At 39.4% G+C, this 21,543-nt stretch overlaps 1 protein-coding gene across 1 annotated transcript; it reads left to right on the top strand.

Moving 5' to 3' along the window:
* Positions 1–14,856: 14,856 nt before the first annotated feature.
* On the top strand, positions 14,857–19,528 carry LOC139716696 (neutral cholesterol ester hydrolase 1-like). Its single transcript, XM_071628226.1, has 4 exons — positions 14,857–15,094; positions 15,444–15,507; positions 16,007–16,779; positions 19,389–19,528. The coding sequence occupies exons 1-4, from the start codon at positions 14,857–14,859 to the stop codon at positions 19,526–19,528; spliced, it is 1,215 nt and encodes a 404-aa protein (XP_071484327.1).
* Positions 19,529–21,543: the final 2,015 nt, after the last annotated feature.

The raw sequence follows: 21,543 nt of genomic DNA on the forward strand, positions 1-21,543 counted from the left end.
TAGTCGCAAACAAGCCTGCAAACAAGAAAGGTTGAGTTACCATAGGGTTAAATTGATAGATGAGCAATTAATGAGTGTTTCGATAAGCTGAAAAGAACTCATAAAGTCAGACAGCACGACAGGGTGGCCCGAATTCACGAAGGTGGTACAAATGAAACCATGGTTTAAACCATGGACAAAAACAATGGAGCACTAAGTGTCGCACGGAATATTTCGTCACGAAATTGGTCATTTCGTCGACAAAATGACCGTTTTCTTAACGAAATTATCATTTCGTGGACGAAATGTTCATTTAGTTACAAAATGTCCTTTCGTTACAAAACAATCATTTCATCATGGTTTAACTTTTTGTCCATGGTTTAAACCACGGTTTCATTTGTACCACCTTCGTGAATTCGGGCCCAAGGGTCACGTATTAATGAGCCATAGTACTACATTTTAGTATTAGTGAATAGGGGGATATGGAGGAAAGGAGGGAAGGAAAACGATGAAACAAGAGAAGGAAAGAGGGATGGGTCTAATATTAACACAAGTGATAATGATAAGGTAGTGTATGCAGTAACAACACGGACAGATAATGACGTACTGCAGGGGGAGATTAACTTTAAATATTATTTTTAAATACACCCACATACACAGTACATTAAACATGTACGTTACTGTACAATAAAGTCAGACGTGATAGTTCCGTATTTAGCTTCTTGCAGAAAAGCGCTGTAGAGTTGTCCCTATATGTTGTCCCTATGTCCATTTTCGTGTGAATCAGTGCGTGAAACTAACAAATATCCAATTTCAGCCAATGGTGTATGAATTTACGAGTTATACCCGGTCGTGTGGGTTAATTTGCATATCAACACGATCCGCTCTGTTCTAAAAATTTGGTGAGGACAAACCATAATATCAAGAAGCCTATCGTCAAAGGTATAATGCTAAGCCGCACGGATTCATTGCGATAACACGCAGGCCACTGCGACACCGTGTGGAGCCGGGAAATGTGCAAACACCGGGAAATGTGCAAACGCCGGGAATTGTGCAAACGTCTCGCCGGGAAATGTGCAAACGCCGGGAAATGTGCAAACGTCTTGCCAGGAAATGTGCAAACGCCGGGAAATGTGCAAACTTCTCGCCGGGAAATGTGCAAATTTCATCAACGGGAAATGTGCAAACATGACGCCGGTAAATGTGCAAAAGTTCAATTTTGCCGGGAAATGTGCAAAACGTCGCCGGGAAATGTGCAAATCATTTACTTTAGTGATATTGTGTACAAAGATAGTAGATAAACTCCATATCAAAACTGCCCATGAACTTCCACCATTTAGATTTTCTTAATGAAATCCTTGACAGATTTTCAACAAAATTGGCAGGTAGCACGATTATGGCGATGGGATCTCAATTTGTTTATATAGTAGCCCCCCCCCCCCCCCCCCGAAAAAGGGGAGGGGGGCTCAATTAAGTCCCAGAACTACGGTATTATCGAAATTCTTCTTGTATTATATAACCAAATAAGAATGAGCTAGGATGGTTCTTTAACCCTAAAGGGGCCGGGATTTTTTGGCTATGCTGAGACCGGGAGGGGGGGGGGAATGGATTCCGCCCCCCCCCCCCCCACCATGAGATCTCGGCCATTGGTGGTGCGATCGCGATGAAATTTGCATGCGTGAGACCCACGTCATAATCTACAAGATTGTGTCATAAGATTTTTTGAAACAATCAATTTCTAATTTTAATTAATTGATTATGCAAATTAAGCTCAAGATGATATTTTAGCCTAATTAAAAGCATTGAGAGTCTAATTTTTGATCTGTAAGTCTGTTTTTGCATATTCAACAATTGTACATCACAAAAACTTCCAAAACTCATTTCAATTCTTATGTATTTCATTGTTTTCAGAATTTCTTATGTATTTCCTTGTTTTTAAACTTTTGTTTTTTCTTTGTTTTTTCATTGGAAATTGTCACTGACCACTCTTCTACCATAACTAGCACAAAATTAATAAATGAAAGTGATTAATTGTAAAAATAATCAGGTTTTTATGACTTTCATAACAGAACATTGTTTTCCATAGGAAATGTACACAAAATCACAAAATTGTGCCCGTTTTGGGGCGACATTCCGTTACAAAAATGGGCGTGGCTTCGCAAAAGTATGCGCGGACGTTGCAAATTTGGTCTCAAAAGTTGCGCGAGACTTGAACAAAGAAAGTCAAGAAGCCTCGCGACGAAGTCTTTTCGCGTTACAGATTTACAGCGCGAAACGTCGAGGGGGGGGGGGCGCCCCCGGCCCTTTTAGGGTTAAAGATATTGATGACAGGAGTTCACGTTTAATGGCAGATCCAGGGATGCAGGGCACGGGGCCATAAGTGGGGAGGAGTCTTCAAATTGAAGCCTCAGAGTCCCTAAACTAGTGCTATGAAGACATTAATGTTTGATTATGACGGATCCAGGGGTGTCCGGATCGCGGGGGAGGGGGTGAGGGGAGGAGAGGGATTTTCTACATTGTCAGTATCTTCTTGAAAAGTCTAGGACAGATTTTCACGAAACTTGTCAGATAGCCTCATTACGGTGATATGATCTTAATGAATTGAAATTAGCCCCCAATCCTCCCCCCACCCCCGGCCGAAAAGGGGGGGGGGGGGGGGAGTTGAAGCCTCAGAGTCCCTAAACTCTGGATTTTTACAAATCTTTTTCTGTCGAACAACAAAAAAAAAAAAAGATAGAGCTAAGTTAGTGCCTCGTATGACTGAAATTTCATGCTTGATTATGGCAGATCCAGGGGTGCCCTGATTTGGGGTGGGGGAGGGGAAGTGATGGAGAGGAGGGGGATTGTCCACATTTACTGCATTTTCTTGATAAATCCCAAGAAGGATTTTCACCAAACTTGGCAGATGGCAGATACCATCTTTACGGTCATATGGTCTTATAATATGGTAAAATGAGCTCCACCCCCTCCCACCGCCAAGGGGGGGGGGGGGGGGGGAAGCAGGAGTTGAAGTTTTAGGTCCCTAAATTCTGGAATCTGGAATCTTCTTCTGTTGAACCGAAGAATATGGAACTACGTTATATGAAGACACTACAGTTACTAAAATTTCAGGTTTGATTATGACGGGTCCAGGAGTGCGCTGATAAGGGGTGTGTGGGGGATTTTCCACATTTTCTGCATAGTCTTGTAAAATATATGACGGATTTTTACCAAACTTGGCAGATAGTATATTTATGGTGATTCGATCTTAATTTTTTAAATTTAATTCCCCTCCCCCCGCCCCCCCCCCCCCCCGCCGACGAGGGGGGGGGGGGGGGGGGTTGAACCCTCAGAGTCCATATTCTCTTGATTTTTTTTTTACTTCTGTCGAACCGAAAAAGTTAGTGCTGTAAAGACATTAATGACCGAAATCTCATGTTTGATTATGGCGGGTCTAGGCGTGCTCTGATCGGGGGTAGGTGAGGGTGAGGGTGAGGGGGTGCTGTTCGTTATTCCGAAGGTTCGCTGTTCCGAAGGTACGTTATTCCAAAGGGTCGTTAATCCGAAATACGCAAAGTCCCTATACCTAGAGGTTCGTTAATCCGAAAATGAAAAAGGGTGCGTTAATCCGAAAATTAGTGGCGTTATTCCGAAGACTGGTTGATCCGTAAATGAAATTCGGAAAAATGAACCTTCGGAATAACGAATCTTAGGAATAAAGAGCCTTCGGAATAACGAACCTTCGGAATAACGAGCTGTAACCAGGGGGAGGAGGGGGATTTTCAAAATTTTCTCCATCTTCTTGAAAAATCTATGACGAATTTTCACCAAACTTGCTCGTAGCATCTTTATGGTGATAGTACTGTAAATACAGTTAATGCATGATGTAAGCTCAAGTTTACAATGACAGATGAAGGGATGCCCAAAAAGGTGAGTGGGTAGGAAGGAGGCTTAATTTTTACATTTTTTGTCTTTTGCCTGAAAACTCAAGACGCATCCCTCGGATAATGAGATTATATATCAGCTTTAAAAAAAAAAAAAAAAAAAAAAAAAAAAAAAAAAAAAAAAAAAAACCTTCTATAAAAAATGATGGAGCTAATAGAGTGCCGGTGCCTGTTATGGGAAGTTAATTCATGAATATTAATGTTAAGTGCGGCGGAGGCGGATTTGTCACATTCAGCTTCTTCTTGAAACCCTTATATAATAGATATTTGCCAAGCTTGAAACGTAGCGTAGCGTATTTATCTGGTGATATGACCTCAATTTGTCTAAATGAGCACTGCCCCAACCCCTAAATGGGAGGAGATGGAGACCCCCCCCCCACCACCTCATCTGCACCCCTTGAACTTGAAAGGGACCAACACGAGGGGGTGGGGTCGTTCGGGTGGAATTCAGAATTTTATTGAAAACCCTATACATATGAAAAAAAAACCGGAATACATACTTTTTAAAGAAATTTTCTATACAACCAAGAGTAATAGAACACAATCTTATCACATTTTTAGAAGGTAGATCTATACTTTGATGAAATTTCACTTCTGCTTACTAAATGACGTGGGGGCTACCCTGGTCTTATCCCTAGCTTTGGGGAAGGGGAGCAACTTGGACTTGTTGCCCCTTCGAACAAAGTGGGATTCTATTACCCTAGAGATGCTACCTCCCACGTTCGGTGGAAATCCGTCAAAGATTTCTCAAGAGGATGCAGAATATGTGAAAATCTCCCTCCTCCCCCTCAACCCCCCCCCCCCCCGATAAAGACACCCCTCGATCCGCCACAATCAAACGTGAAATAAAATTTCAGCCATTAATGTCTTCATAGCACTAACTAAGCTCTCTTTTCCGGTTTGACAGAAGAAGATAAAAATTGAGTTTAGCGACGCCGAGGCTTCAATCCCCCCCCCCCCTTAAGCAGTGTGTGTGTGTGTGTGTGTGTGTGTGTGTGTATGGGAGGGGGGCTCATTGTAACAAATTAAGTGCATATCACCGTAAAGAGGCAATCTGCCAATTTTGGTGAAAATCTGTCTTATATAGATTTTTCAAGAAGATGCTGAAAATGTGGAAAATTCCTCTCTTTGCCCTCACCCCCGCGATCTGGAGACCCCTTGATCCGCGCCATAACCAAACATGAATTTTCATTCATTAATGCTGTGTCTTCATAGCACTAACTTAGCTCTATCTTTATCGGTTTGACAGAAGAAGATTAAATTCCAGAGTTTAGGGACGTTGAAGCTTCAACCCGCCGCAGTTCCCCCCCCCCCCCTTCGGCGGTTGGGGAAGGCTCATTTGAACAAATTAAGATCATAATTATTACCATAATCTTGCTATCTGTCAAGTTTGTGGAAAATCCCTCATAGATATTTCAAGAAGATGCTATGTGGAATATCCCCCGCCACCCATCACCCTCCCCCCCCCCCTCCCCCCCGATCTGGGCACCCCTCGATCCGCCATAATCAAACATGAAATTTCATTCATTAATCACGTTAATGTCTTCATAGCACTAACTTTAGCTCTATCTTTTCCGGTTTGACAGAAGAAGATTAAAATAAAAAAATCCAGATTTTTGGGATGTTAAAAGTGAAGCTTTAATCCCCCCCCCCCTTCGGCGATGGGGGGGGGTCGCATTTTAACAAATCAAGATTATATTACGTTAAATATGACTGTATTTCACAAGTTGGGTGAAAATCCGTCCTAGATTTTTCGAGAATGTGCTGAAAATGTGGAAAATCCCCCTCACCCCCCTCCCCCCCATCAGGGCACCCCTGGGTCCGCCAAAATCAAACATGAAATTTTAGTCATTAATGTCTTCATAGCACTCACTTAGCCCTTTCTTTTTCGGTTCGACAGATGAAGAAAGAAAATCAAGCGTTTATACATGGTATAGGGACTCTGAGGCTTCAACTACAATACAAATGTATTGTTCACAACGACATTTGTAGAATGGACAACACTGTTGAATCTCTTTTTGTAGAAATTTCTATCCCAGGATGTAGGAATGTGTTATTGGGTATAATATACAGACCTGGTAAAAAACCCAGTTTTTAGAAATAAGGATTGCTTTCTACTTGGTGATTATAATATTGATTTGCTGAAATCTGGAAATGATTGTATCTCAAGCGAGTTTCTTGAGACATTTTTGTCTTCATCCTTTTTGCCACTCATTACTAAACCGACTCGCGTCACGGATCACTCTGCTACTTTAATTGACAATCTGTTTTGCAATATCTTACCTCTTCCCGATTCTTTTATAATTCTCTCAGATGTGACCGACCATTTCCCAATCATGACTCATTTTACTTTGAAAACTTTGGCTAATGATGCTAAACCTTCGGCTCCTTTATGCAAACGTAGAGTCTCATGTGAAAAGTTAGCCAGTTTTGATGCCGCTCTTGATAATGCTGATTGGTCACGAGTTTATGAAAATGATGAAGTTAATCTGTCTTTTGATAATTTTATGGAAATATTTAATTCTCTTTTGGATGATATTATTCCAAAGCAAAAAAGTAAAAAGGATTATAAAAAGACGCCTAGGTTACCGTGGATTTCAAAATCAATTCTTCGTTCAATTAATAGAAAAAAATCGATTGTATTATAAATATAAAATGGAAAAAACTGAACGATCAAAGAACAAATATACATTATATAAAAACACATTAACTAGGATTTTACGTTTGGAAAAGAAAAGGTATTATTCTCAGCAGTTGTTGAAATTTAAGTTTGATATTAAAAATACTTGGAAAGTTTTAAAGCAGGCAATGAATATTCCGAACAAAAAAGCAGAAATAGATGAAATAAAGTGGGATGATGAAATAATTGATGACCCTGTTGATATTGCAAATGTTTTTAATTTTTATTTTTCAAAAATAGGTGAAACGCTTGCTCATGGTATTCCGGCTACAGAACAGAATTTTACTGAATTCTTAGGCCAGTGTAACCCCAACTCTATTTTTTTAACTCCAACAAACAGATATGAGATTATCGATATTGTATCCTCTTTAAAAAAAACAAACGTAGCTCCGGTTATGATGATATAGATAATTGTATCCTTAAGGGTGTTATATCATCAGTCGCACATCCCTTGGCTCACATTTTTAATCTGTCAATTTCTAATGGTATGTTTCCTGATAAACTGAAATTGGCTAAAGTAATTCCAATATTTAAAAAAGGTAATAATCTGGATGTCAGTAATTATCGTCCAATCTCTTTATTATCTTCATTATCGAAAGTTTTAGAAAAAATAATATACACCAGAATTATCAAATTTTTAATGTGCACAAAATATTCACAAAATTCCCAGTTTGGTTTCCGAGAAAAACATAGTACCATCCATGCAGTTCTTCATTTTATTGATAAAGTCGTTAACGCAACTGACAATCATTCCCATTTAATTAGTATATTCTTGGACTTCTCCAAGGCCTTCGATACAATTAATCACGACATTTTACTCCACAAGTTATCGCACTACTGAATACGTGGGAAGGCCTTGGAGTGGTTCAAGACTTATTTAGCTGACAGAAAACAGTTTGTTTCAATTAAAGATAATAATTCAGTTATAAGAGATGTAAAGTGTGGTGTTCCACAGGGAAGTCTTTTAGGGCCGCTGCTATTCATAATATATATCAATGATTTTTCCTCTGTTTCAGAGGTACTTTCCTTTATACACTATGCTGATGACACCAGTGTTTTTCTTGCCCATAACGATATCGATGTTCTTGTTCAACAAGCTAATACAGAATTGAAAAAAGTGACCAACTGGGTCAGAGCTAACAAGTTGTCATTGAATGTTAAAAAAACAAAATATATGCTTTTCAGCAATACTGTTGATTCTTTGAATTCAGAAATAGTTCTGGATGATTGTAATTTAGAAAGTGTGTCATATTTCAAATTTCTTGGTATTTTTGTAGATAATAAACTTTCTAGGAAAATACATATTGATCATATTTGCAAAATCATCTCTCGAAATATAGGTGTTATGAACAGACTAAAATTTTATAATTATTCCTGAAAAGACATTACTTGTGTTATACTCCTCTTTGATACTCCCTTACCTTCATTATGGAATTTTAGCTTGGGGCAATACACATCAGACGCTGCTGAATAGAGTCTTATTATTGCAAAAGAAAGCCCTCCGTATCATTTCCAATTCTCCCACTCGTTCACATACAAATGTATTGTTTAACTGTAATAAGCTACTAAAAATTAACGAATTATTTTTATACAACTTAGGCCAATTTATGTATATGTATGATAACAGTTTTACTGCCACCTATCTTTGGTTCTATGTTCCAAAAAAAATCAATCATTCCATAATCACCCCGCCCGACGCTCTAACGAGTTTCATTTACCACTTCTTCGAACGATTTTAGCAAAGAATACACTTATTTACACTGGACCTAATTATTGGAATTCCCTGAACCACGATATAAAATCTGCTCCCTCTATATACTCCTTTAAAAGGAGATTGAAGTTTTTTCTTTTGCAATCCTATAATGACGACCCCCTGAATCAGATTAGTTCATAGGCTTATTTGGTTTCCCGTCCGCAAAATCTTTATCGCCGTTTTTTTCATTATTGTTACCTTTGCCTTAGCTTTGATTATGATAAGATCCTCTTTAACTTATACCTCGCAGTTGAAGGGTTTGTTGTATATTCTTCTTTTCTTCTTCTTCTCTTTCTTCCTCTAACCTCCGATGATCGTTGTCTCTGTTGCTTACTCCTGTCTATTTTGTTACCTCTTCGTCGCGCTGTAGTCTTGTTTCCTGTCGTGTCGTCGAGTCAGTTTTCTTCCCTATAAGTAGTCTTGTTGCTGTCCCAGTCTTGTCTCATGCTCATTATTTCGTTTGTTATTGTTTTGTGTGTAACTGTTTGTCCGTCTGTCTCTTAGTGGGCTGCTAAACTTTTTATGCCAAACTTTTCGTGCTGCTTTGTTGCTATATTTAGTCAAATTTTGCATCGAGTTTTTAATACAAGAGGGGCCCACACTCTACAAGCATTGTCTTTTTAGTGGGTCCCTCCGTTTTTTCACACAGTGCATATTGACAATTCTTTCATTTTCGTTACTTCTGCAACAATTGCAATGTATTGATACTATTAGTTTTTCTCATTATTGTTGGTTTCTTTGTACGAATTTACATACATTTTATCTGTCACTCAAGAAAGTGAGATTTATGTGTGTATGATTTTATTGTGGAAAAAACGAATAAATTCGAACTTGAACTTGAACTCTCCCCCCCCCCCCCCTCCTTAGGGCTGGTGTCGGGGGGGGGGGGGCTCATTTTGACAAATTACGATCATATCACCATTAAGATGCTATCTGCCAGATCTGGTGAAAAATCGTTGTAGGGTTTGCAAGAAAATGCTGAAAATGTAATAAAAAACTAGAAATGTCGCTATGGCGACTGATGCCTCCGCCATAATGCATGATTCTCCCAATAGGTGTATAGTACAATGTCTTCACAATGTGTGTTGACAGTTTCACATAACTGGCAAAATACTGAAATGACAGGTTTGTCAGAAATATCTTGAATGTTCACTTTTCCTTGAACTGGGTTTGCTATAATTGTCTAAAGAGTGCAGGTACACATATTTAGGGAATTGAGAATTTTTACTTGACTTCTGACGGCCCCTTATGCATTGAGTAATTTCCAAGGTATGAAAAAAAGAATGTAATTACAGTACAAAATAGTCGTTGTTTTTTTTTTTTTGGGGGGGGGGCATTGAAACCTGGCCCTTGATCCTTAACCTTTGACCTTTGACGTTCTGGCTGGAAATTTCCCGGAGAATCTCCATCAGGTAATGCACGTATATATTAAGTTTTAAAACTAATAATGCAAGCATTGCATATACTAGTATATGAGGGAAATAGTATAATTTTGAGGAGTTGACCTTGACCTTTGACCCCCTGACTATTGACCCACGACCCCTGAATTCCCTAGATAATCCCTGCCAGTCAGTACATGCGTATGCACCAAGTTCCATGAAGATACATTGAACCATTTGCGAGAAAAGTGATATTGCAACATTTTCACCTAATCTTTGACCTTTTGACCTTTGACCTTATGACAAGAAACTCTCTTTGGAGAATCTTTACGCAGTAGCGCATGTTTACACTAAGTTTCAAGAAAATACCTTTGGGCATTGATATGGGGGAAATAGCAACATTTATACCATTCGACCTTGACCTTTTGACCTTTGACCTCTTGCCAATGTCACTAAAATCTACTCAACTAATTGTCCCATCATACATCATCCTTGCACCAAGTTTGGTGAAAGCTGCTGCATCCAGTTTTGAGTTATCACGTAAACAGATAAATTTTAGGATTTGACCTTGATCTTTGACCTTTGACCTCTGTCCGATTTCACTAGAAAACCTATCAAGTAATTGCCCCATCATACATCATCCTCCGACAAAGTTTGGTGAGATTTGCTCGATCCAGTCTTGAGTTATCGCGTAAACGGACACAATTTCATGATTTGACCTTGACCTTTGACCTCTGACCTTAGGCAGATTTCACCCAAAATCTTATCAAATAATTGCCCTATCATACTTTATACTTGGACCAGGTTTGTTAAATTTCCAGTCAATATTACTCAAGTTATCGCGTAAACGAAAGCGGACGGACGTACGTTCGGACGGACGGACAACCCGAAAACATAATGCCTCCGGCACCACTTCGTGGCCGAGGCATAAAAAGACAGATGGTCGCTAAGACAGGTGGTAAAGATGGTAATGGTTCGTGCGCAGCTTTGATTGAGAGTTTCTCTTCCATCTCTACATAATATAGGTGAAATGAATGGTTTGCACATTCCCGGCGACGTTTTGCACATTTCCCGGCAAAATTGATCATTTGCACATTTCCCGGCGTCACGTTTGCACATTTCCCCGTTGATGAAATTTAGAGATTTGCACATTTCCCGGCAAGACGTTTGCACATTTCCCGGCGTTTGCACATTTCCCGGCGAGACGTTTGCACATTTCCAGGCGTTTGCACATTTCCCGGCGTTTGCACATTTCCCGGCTCCACACACCGTCCCTTTCATTTGGATGCTAAACATAAAAATGAATACATTTATCCTTATTCATCAAATGATTTGTGTTTAATGACCACTTATGACCAGTGCTACTAGACAAGCCCGATTCTTCTAATATGGGCAAAGTCGTGACATAATAAGCATCCCATTGATATTTTCTCGTGTGTGAACACGGACAGTCACATTCTGAATGGTGAGGTGTACGTGTCTGACTATTGACATTGATACTAGCTTCCCACTTTCGTGCGATTCGTTACAAAGGCCACCAATAGCCATTCGTATACATGTAGTTGATTGTGGAAGTTTGTTTACTTTATTGTGATAAGTTGATCCTCTTTCTGGATGATATTTTTGAGCTTTTTCTCTAGAGGGGTTTATTTCTCATGAGTAACTGTACGATTCTGCCATTTCGATTTCTGGTAAAGACGATTAATTCACTTCTTTTGTTCTCTCGGCCTTTTAGCTAAAGTAAGTTCACAGTGAGGATATGCTCTCTTTAATCGTGGAATGAGGCGCACACATGGTTTGTCCGGTATACTGCGCGCGAGAACTCGAAACAGATCGTAAGACTCCGTGAAAAACAAAACAAAGCAAAACAAAAGCAAAAGCTAAAGCAAAAAAAAACCCAAACATTTCACTACTCCCTATCTACTCGTATCTACTCTTACCAACTCATGTCATCACGTGAGTCATTCTTGTCAGGTTGTGAGCAATGGTACACCCACCAGAGGGTCACTGATCGTGACAAATCGTAGATGATCGCGGCGCATCTCAACAGAGCACTGTCACAACGATTTTGAAGCACGATTTGATGCGATCTGTTGAGATCTAAAGTGATGATCACGATTCACGTTTAACAGGTTTAATCGTGTTGCTCGTGGAAAATTTCTGAACTGTCCAAAACTATCCTACGCTCAAAACAATAGACATGAAAGAAAGACATCAAGTTCTTACAAGATCTGACTGTCTGATAGGATCAACACGATTAATCCAAGATAAAGACCACGATTTCAGTCGTGGCGCGAAACATAATAGTGGGAAAATAGCATTAACCTTCACCTTTGACAGAAATCCACCCAATGTAGACCGTAAAAGCAGGTAGATATAGAGTTGGAAGAACGTGATTGTAAATGAGAACTAACTAGACTGCTGGAGGAGAGAAGAAAGAAGTGAGAGAGCGTAGAGATGAATTGGGGACAGTTGAACGTCCACGACAGAATTTAGGAAATAACACATCAGGTACCGGTTAGCAGTTACAGAGTAAAACGGTCTATTTATATAAATTTTGTAATAACTCTGGATTAAAATAAGCATTTGAGATGAAATTTTCTAAAACATTTCTTTTATGTATATATTTTCATAATACATAACAAGCACAAGCCATTCGCTTTACAAACACAAAAGGCAGAGATATAAATACACCAAACTTTCAGCCCGTTTTTCTACAAAGTAACATTTCTCAAGATAGACCCTTTTACCATGTGACGGCCGCGGTACCGCTGTACTGATACTCATTCTACGGGTTATATTTCGAGACACACAAATATCATCAGAATCACAAACATAATTTTCTACACATCTGACATTATTATACCGAGATGATAAGCTGAGCCCAGCGGCAAAATTCACAGAAAAAAAAGTACAATCGTCAACAGACGTTTATATACCATAGACAAGGGACGTAGAGGAATATCATAACCAATGTAACATGCCTTAGAGAACAACAGCAATAACAACAGTAACAACAAAATAAGCAGAGTCAATTCTAAATTCATTTGAAGAGAAAAAAATCTTGTGAAAAATGCAATATCATCCTGACTGGAATAACGCTTATTAATATCAAATAAAATCATATAGAGAAAAAAAAACAGTATGACTTCCTAATAGGGCCTATATATACACGCCTACTTTTTTCCAGGAAAATTGTACCCCGGCACAATCCTAAAACAAAGGCTATTTGATCCCTGATGCCATTTTTATTCCACATTCACTATGACACTTTCATTTCAATAAAGCGAGCATAATGATACATGTAATACGAAACTGAACAATAGCGATCCAAGCTAACCAGTGTGATATAACCTTGAGGATTTGACATTGTGAGTTATCATAAATCTAGGCCTTGTTTGCATTTTTCTTTTTTGACATGTGTCAAGTACCGTCTGACGTCACAGGAACAACAATAACCAAGCAAAGTTCCTCGACTCGTCTGCATGCTCTGTTCATGACCACTTTCAAAGTTCAGTGTACACAAGATACGTTGATAAAAATTTGCTTGGTCTTTCTATTTGCGAGAGCACCTTTTGAGTCTTGCTTCATGAACTTCAGACTAAACTATTCTAACACACACACACATGCACATACACACACACACACACACACCCTGAATAATGCAAAAGTCTAAATCAAGAGTATCAAATCTGCAATTGAATAGCTTGCTGCCAAAAGGCGCTCAGTCCATTGAAAATTATGGATTTAGGACCTTTAGGAAACAAGCTCTTCAATTATTATTGTTTGCAATGTCATTCAGGTAGCACCAAAACGATATTTGACTTCACAGCAAGATAACACATTTTACGTTACTATTTTGACATAAAGATAGGTACATGAATCTTAAATACATTTCACATAGAGGTTTTTTGGCATGTTATTGGAAGAGACACGAATCTAAATAAAGTTTCTTTGATGTACACACAGTTGTGTACACACAGTTGTACCTAATTTTTCATTCATAACTGCGCATTATCATTTATTATTCATATACATTTTACGCATTCATATTATATACAAACATTCACACAAGTTCACACACACACACACATACTCTTGTACACACACTCACATACACACACATACACTCATACAAACACACATACACATATAAATCCGTGTCAAGCAACTGTTTCCAATCTTCCACATATACATACTGAGGTGAAATGTGAGTGATAAGACGGGAAGTGAACTTAGGCGTGTCATTATAAAGGTGGTCCTTCTCGTACACATTGATTTGCAGGAATTGATTTCTGCGCTGTTGTGAGTCCGCTCATTGGTACGGGTACATTGTCACGCTGCCACGTGTGACGATTTGGGTGGACGAATCTGCAGCCTTTCGGACATTCTTCTCGGTATATTACACTCTCAGTAACAACCTTTGAAATGAGAATATCTAATTCAAAAGCGTTTGGGATTATCGTAATCATCACCCTCGTGGGTTGCCTCTGCCATGTCCGCGTCCCTAACGACCTCGTGGATCCGTGGCACTACCGTGCCTCGATTGTGGGGTTTCGGTTGGCAAAAATAATGGTGCGTATAGATTTAAGTGTTTACCTTCCTCACACTCATTTCTTATTTTCATCTCCCCCCCCCCCCCTTGTTTTCCTCTCTTTCATTGCATTCTGGGCGCATTTTTCGTCATTGAAACATTAACGCTTATTTCATTATTATGGAGCCTACATCGTACAGCTTTTGCTTTTTAGTGTAGGCTCCGCATTACACATTATCCATACATTGTAGATATTCATTTTTCTTATAGGGCCTACATTTAACTGCCTTTTGTTAAACCTATTTCTCTATAGATCAAATGGAATGTAGAATGTACGAAAATGTGGAATATGGAACAATGAATGAAACAAGAAAATCCTCCACTACGTCCCGTATAACTACCAAATATCATGCAATCATTTGTAGATAGTGGTAACATACTTGCATAATTTCCATTTGATTAAAAAAAAAATAACTCGCTATATTTGGAGCACTATAATGACCACTATCCTTGACCACAACCACGACGACATTTGACTATGAGACCATCACGATTGACCGATATTGCTCACCAGATACACGGGTATTTTGTCTTTGACATGCATTCAGATGGGGACTTGCCGCTTATTCTATCCTCTGGATAACAACTACGTCTTCACGGCCCGTTTTCTCACGGAGGTGGCTATACCCGCTGCCGACTCGCAGGTTCGCGGTTCACACATCACCGCCCGCTACACCGAGTTTGACGGGGTGAAAGTTCTTCTCTACGAACCAGTGAGGCGCGGTTCCGAAGCACTGCCTGGGTTCGTCTTCTTTCATGGAGGCGGGTACATTGTCGGGAGCGCAAGTGAGTGTTGGGAGTAACTGTTTGCGTATTAGCATTAGACATCCTGAACACAACTTATTTGTCTTAAAGTACGAGAAATATAAGAAATGTCATTTCATGCGTTGTTGTATAAATTCCATAAAGTACTGTCAAGTAAGACAAATTCAAGGGAAATTAGAAAAGATTGCAAAGACTGTATTGATCGCACCCATCTACTCAGAAAAGAGAAATATTGAAAACCCCTTTGTCTCTTTTGGTAATATCCGTGGTTTTGAGTTTAATGATGCCGCACTGCAACGACTGCGGGTTGACAGGGAGCTTCGCATCACTATAGGGCATTAACTAGGATTTGTCTCGTTTTTCCCCGAAGAATTCCATGGTCACGTGACTCGAAAGCTAGCGGAAGAGCTAGGAGCTGTGGTGGTTGCGATAGAGTGAGTATTTTCTTCTTTGTCAGTTGGATAAAGAGCAACAACCTGAACACTTCTTTCTTGCATCTTGTACCTGTAACCCCCAGCTGTAACCATGATGATTTGAATCTCTTCTAACAAGTTTTTGGCATGTGTATTTCATGAGAGCAAATAAAGCTGCCCTTTGATCCCAAGGTTTTTAACCGGAAAGAAGGAGGCTATTTTAAGCATGGTTTGAAAATAATAATATTAGGGAATATGTTGCATGCGTTTGTAAAGTCTCTGGGCTGAGAAAAGAGAAGGTATGTACAATATAAAATTCAGCAGGTGTTTACATTGTAGTTACTGTTTTCTTGCTAATTGTGAAGTCCACGTCTTTGAAGCGTTTGTCAGGAATTGATAAAGCCCTACGCCCTACTGTAAGTATAAAGTTGGTGCAAAATTTACCATTGTCAGAATCTTCTTCTGGTTTTTTTTTTTATACCTTCACTGCGCTGCAAATCTTTGAAAATATATCTTGCAGCTATCGCCTGGCTCCCGAACACGTCTTCCCGGCTGCCTTCGAGGACTCCCTGACTGTTACAAAATTCTTTTTAAATCATGCCCATGATTACGGCGTCGATCCAAGCCGAATAGTCGTCGGTGGTGACAGCGCAGGTGGCCAAGTCGCTGCAAGCATTGTGCAAGCCGTCTATGACGACCCCAGTTTGCCAAATATTAAGCTGCAGGTCCTTTTCTATCCCTGGCTCCAGTTTATCGACTTCAACACGCCGTCGTACCAGTACCACGATTATACGTTCAGTGACTCGCCGCGAAGGCTAATCACACTTTTTGTGTCCGCATATTGCCTAGGAAGAATAGATGAGTCCTTCTTAGACCAGCTCATGGCAAATATGCACACCAGCAGTGAATTGAAACAATCGAACACATACCAGGAACTTCTCAACCACGACACCATCTTCAAAATGCTCGAAAAGATCCCCAAATATCCTAAATACAGCAATGTGCCTGTGCAGCCGACATCCGCCGCATTTTCTTTAGCGAAGTATCAGGCGTTTTATAAACCACAGAGTCACTTTGACGCCAGCAATGACACACTGTGGGAAGAGGTCCGTGGGTGTCTCCTCGACCCCCGCAACGCCCCTCTTTTAAGGGACAACTTTCGGGGCCTTCCAAAGGCCTTCGTTGTCACTGGCGACTACGACAGCATACGGGATGACGGGATTTTCTACGTGCACGCTTTGGAGAAAAGCGGTGTCGAAGTGACCTGGAGAAACTATCTGGGGACTTGGCACGGTTTGATGGCATTGGGTCCACTGAAAATTTCTCCCACGGGTGTGGAAATGATAAAGGCTGCTGTTCAGTTTATCAAAGACAATATCTGATATGCATAATGCCTTTAGTTGTCTGTACATTGTACTTGGTTACGAAAACAATCACAATCTACTTTGTTAAATGGAGAACTTTGTAAATCAAACGAATTGAATACGATGAAAGTAGACTGGACAACGATATTGAATTCCATAAGCACGAAGCTTTGTAGTGATGGATACTTTGCATTTTCAATATACTTTGTATTACATTTGGAGGTTGAAATACTATCAGAAGACAAGTAATGACTGTATTATCATTTCGAAAAGTCATTATTGTTTTGAAATCTCGATTTTTTATTGCTCTTATTAATACTGCGCAAGACTCCGAGATTCCCGCTTTTGTTAGGGAATAAATGTATGCGGAAATGGATGATAAAATAAATTAAAATGTATTATACGAGATTTTAAATCATTTAAGTAGCGATAAACTCGTGTGTAGACAATCACGAACATAAACGAACGAACAAACAAACAAACAATTTTACAGAATGTGAAAAGTTAACGACAGGGAAACACGGTAACCATCATGGTCATCCTGATCTTCTGCAAACTTCAGAGATTAATGAATTTCATTTACCATCAACCCTGATTTATTTACTGATCATTGTGATCAATGTTAATGCCTTGCTTTCGAAAACATGAACAGCAGAAAAAAAAAACAGATTCAAAAACAAATCCCCTTCCCTATCCTACCTTCCTGCCCCACGCACACACATTTCACTCATAGGGTACAGAACGGATTTTTGTTTGTCCTGGTTGACCAAACTAGCATTTAAAACACATTCTAGCAACACAGTCCAATCGTATTTCCTGCATTCGGCTACCTTGCTATTTGTTAACTCTGCTTAATTTCCACGGTGACGGGCTATTAATACCGCCAAAACGGTGAGCAGTCCGGATAAAATATCAGCCACAGCGCATAGCGTGAAGGGGAGGTTGTATGAGCCACTGGCGTCGAAAACTGCACCTAGATTTTCGAAGAAGATGAAACAATGGAATTAAACGAAATAAGGGTTAATATACATGTCCTCCTCTAATGTCATAATGTCATTCCTCATCTCCATGTTATCCATGCTTCTCCTTTTAATGACAACATAATGATGATATCATTAGGATTAATTCATTACACATATAGCTGTCATGAATGGGGCAATTGCGATGATTCAATCATGTTAACCCACTACGAAAAGTTTTATATTATACTGATACGTCATAGATTTCAGCCTTATAGATTACAGCTTGGTATTTCAGAAGTATAATTCTATGAAATTCGGAATTCCATGTCATAACATGTAATTCTGCATGCATTATCCGATTTATAAGATGAAAGCAAAACTCTACAAGGGAATGTCCCCCCCCCCCGAAAAAAAAAACACGACAGCAACAACAAACCAACAACAAATGGTAAATGATACGAGGCGGTTTTTGTTTGTTTGTTTGTTGTTATGTTTTCTTTACTCACTTGGTTTTTTAAGGGAGTTATGTGAATTATACGTTCACTGCAAAAAGTCCGGTGTTAAATATGACACACCGAGCTGGTGTTAAATTTCCGGTGCTCATTCATGGTGTTAGATTAACACCTCCGGTGTCATTTCAAAATTTAAAATTGTTTTTTTAATAGTTTCTTACTTACTGCACTTCTTGTTAATTTTGAACTTCAACAAGACGATAAAGAATTTTCCGATAAAGTACTTGATTTTTGAAAAAAATGTGTAAACACATTTACACCACAGTAACACCAGTTGGGGTGGTCCCCTATTGAAGCTGGACGGGTGTTATACCATTGAAATTAACACCATCAATATCAAATCAACACCATGCGGTGTCATTATTGAATTAATTCTAGCGCAGTGTCCAAAATATCACCAGCCACAGTGTCAAATTAACACCACGAAGTGCCAGCGAACACTTTTTAACACCGTCACAATACATTTTCAACACCTGTGGGTGTGGTCCTCTATTGAAGTTTGATCGGTGTTAGATTTATCACCCATGGTGTTAAATCTAACACCGATGTTTTTACAGTGTTGTAACGTGATTGCTATTCATACTGCATTATCATATCATGTTTCATATCACCCCTTTGATGGGTGATGTTCGTTACTTCAAAGGTAATTCTTCATTCGGAAACCCACACATTCTCTATACATGCACGTTCGTAAATCCGAAAATGATAAAGGGTTCGTTATTACGAACAGTATTTTGTTGCGTTATTTTGAAGGTTCGTTAGTCCGAAAATGAAATGAGGTTTGTTATTTCGAAGGTTCGGGAAAAAAAAAAAACCTTTTTAGGTTGTTGTTTTTTTTTCATTCTTGGAATAACAAACCTTTGAAATAATGTACCTTCGAAATGACGAAGTGTAACCTTAGCTAGAATCATGAAAGGTGAATGTAACCTGGATTCCTGTTACCATCTAATCCTTAACAGGGAATACATGTATGTCATATTCACCTGTCATAAATCCGCCGAGAATTTCCCCTGATCCGGCAGCCAAGTAAAATATGGCTAAAGCCTTTATCTCGTATTCTTCAGACACGAAGCTCTTCGCTAGCACACTGTTCAAGACGGTGGATGCCCCGATCGTCAAGCCACTTGCTACCGACAGCATGGCTAGTCCTGCGAAAGATTCTACCACAATGTTCAACAAAAAGGCCGAGGCCGAGCACAGGTGAAGCACACAAAATGTCAAATAATCTGGAAATAATTGTGCGCGGGAAAACGGGCCGATGAACAATCTTCCCAAGATATTTGCACTCCCGCCAAAAGTCGCAAGCAGCACAGCATGCTGTAGAACAATGCCTTTCGACAGCGCATTGGGGATGACAAAAATAATCCATGAGCTGTACGGAACGAAGCCGAAAATGAAGGTGATTCCCAACACTATAAACGCTGGAAACTGACGAAATAGATCTAGGTGAATGAATGACTGTATCCATTCCACCAATGTTGCCATGCATCTCGTCTCACTAGGCCGGTTGTCCTCGAGGATATTTGCGGGATGAGTGAAACTGTCATCGGCACTTCCATTTTGATCCGAATCCTAGTTTGAAATCGAAAAGAAGATACACGTGTATGAGTTGAAAGTTTAGTGTGCTTTACGACATTCACGAAAAGTTTGGGCTTATATTTTTGATAAGCTGTTTTGCTTACATTATGAAAATTATTGATATGTTGTTCTTTGAGAGAACACAGTAGTCACATGCTGTTGTTGTTGACGTCACGCCTCTCTGCCGAACTTCCGGATGTATATCAAATAACCAATTTTGTTTTTAAATGTATATCAGGAATCGACAGTAGCATTTTTTTCTTCAGCTGGTCCGTTTTGACCTATAAAATCTTTGAATTTGAAATTTTGGTGGACAGAAAAGAAATGTATTGGCCCGAAATAAGAGGAAACATAACTTTAAAAAAAAAATCTAGATGTTTGATCAGGCCATCAAAAGATAACCTCCCAGAAAATTCGGTGGCTCGACATCAATTTTGGTAGCCCACCAGGGCTATCGCTTCACCGCTAAATGTTGAACCCATTGATATTCATGTAATGAGTGTAGATACGGTTATAGGTTAGCAAAACTGCAGCAGATGATTAGGCTAGTAATGTATTAAAGGCTCTCACCTGTGGATTCTCCTCCACAAGTGGCCTAAATAGGGCGCAACAAGGAAGGAGGTGTAGTTGAAAACCGCCCAGGATGAGCATAGCTCCCCTCCATCCGTAGGTTGAACGGAGCTCCTCGGCTGCTACGGGGAGAGTCATCATGCCAAGACCTCCAGCAGTCAACATCACGCTTGTTGCCACATTAAACATGTCGGGGAAATAGAGCAACAGGCTGGCATGTGCCGGAAAAATAACGACCGACATGCCAATTCCTGAATTGGCATTTTAAGGGATGAGAAATGAACAAAGAAACAATAATCGCCTGCTTGATAATCGAGTTGAAGTTTGTGTCGTGTAGATATAATATACAGTGTATCCCAACTATTTTCATCGTAAAAATTCCTACTGACAGCACAAAAGGACACCATTTGCGCAATCTTTTGAGGTTGACACTCTGTGAAAGGGGCAAAATCATTTTTTTTTTTTAGATAGTGTATTCGCTTTCATTTTGCATGCTTTCACCTTATAGATAAAGATTAAAGTTAAACGACAATCTTTTTTGCATTTAGACGCTCTTGCCTGATTGATTTTGAGTTTGATTTTTCTTCATTTCTTTTAGATACCAAAGTATATAACACAAAGTCAATCAAACAAATTGCATTAATACATATCTAGTGACAAATGTTTCGAAATATGCAAAAATGATTGACTTAAATGAACAGCACCGATTTTCTTGATACATAGTAAATGAAAACTAGCAGGTGTCTGCAGGTGCTTGTGACGAACACCACGTAGGGCCTTTCGTTGCCTTTATTGGATAAGAGCAAGTCAGACGTATCGGATTCTTAGAAAATCCAGGGGGATTCCATTGATTTTTTTTTTCTGCTCATGTTCCATTCATGTAATACGTCTTTCAGTTCATTTTTCATTTATGTCATATATTTTTCTGGTCAATTTGCTTTTGTTAGTCATTCTTTAAGATACATGATTTACTCGCCTGTAAATAGCATGCTCGATAAAAAGTGGACACTATTTGTCGACATCGAGGCTGTCATGTAACCAGCCGTTGAAAGGGAACTCCCAATCAGGGTC

Source organism: Diadema antillarum, unplaced genomic scaffold (assembly GCF_040938485.1).
Source record: "Diadema antillarum isolate AM-2024a unplaced genomic scaffold, OU_Dant_1.0 scf00000069, whole genome shotgun sequence".
In the NCBI taxonomy this organism is placed as follows: domain Eukaryota; kingdom Metazoa; phylum Echinodermata; class Echinoidea; order Diadematoida; family Diadematidae; genus Diadema; species Diadema antillarum.

What these genes read in the sequence shown, in the direction of transcription:
- LOC139716696 (XM_071628226.1), top strand. Translation starts at nt 14,857, where the DNA reads ATGGGGACTTGCCGCTTATTCTATCCTCTGGATAACAACTACGTCTTC. An exon ending in GTACATTGTCGGGAGCGCAA is followed by an intron (nt 15,095 to 15,443) that starts GTGAGTGTTGGG and finishes TTTTCCCCGAAG; the next exon opens with AATTCCATGGTCACGTGACT. An exon ending in CTATCTGGGGACTTGGCACG is followed by an intron (nt 16,780 to 19,388) that starts GTTTGATGGCAT and finishes CGTATTCTTCAG; the next exon opens with ACACGAAGCTCTTCGCTAGC.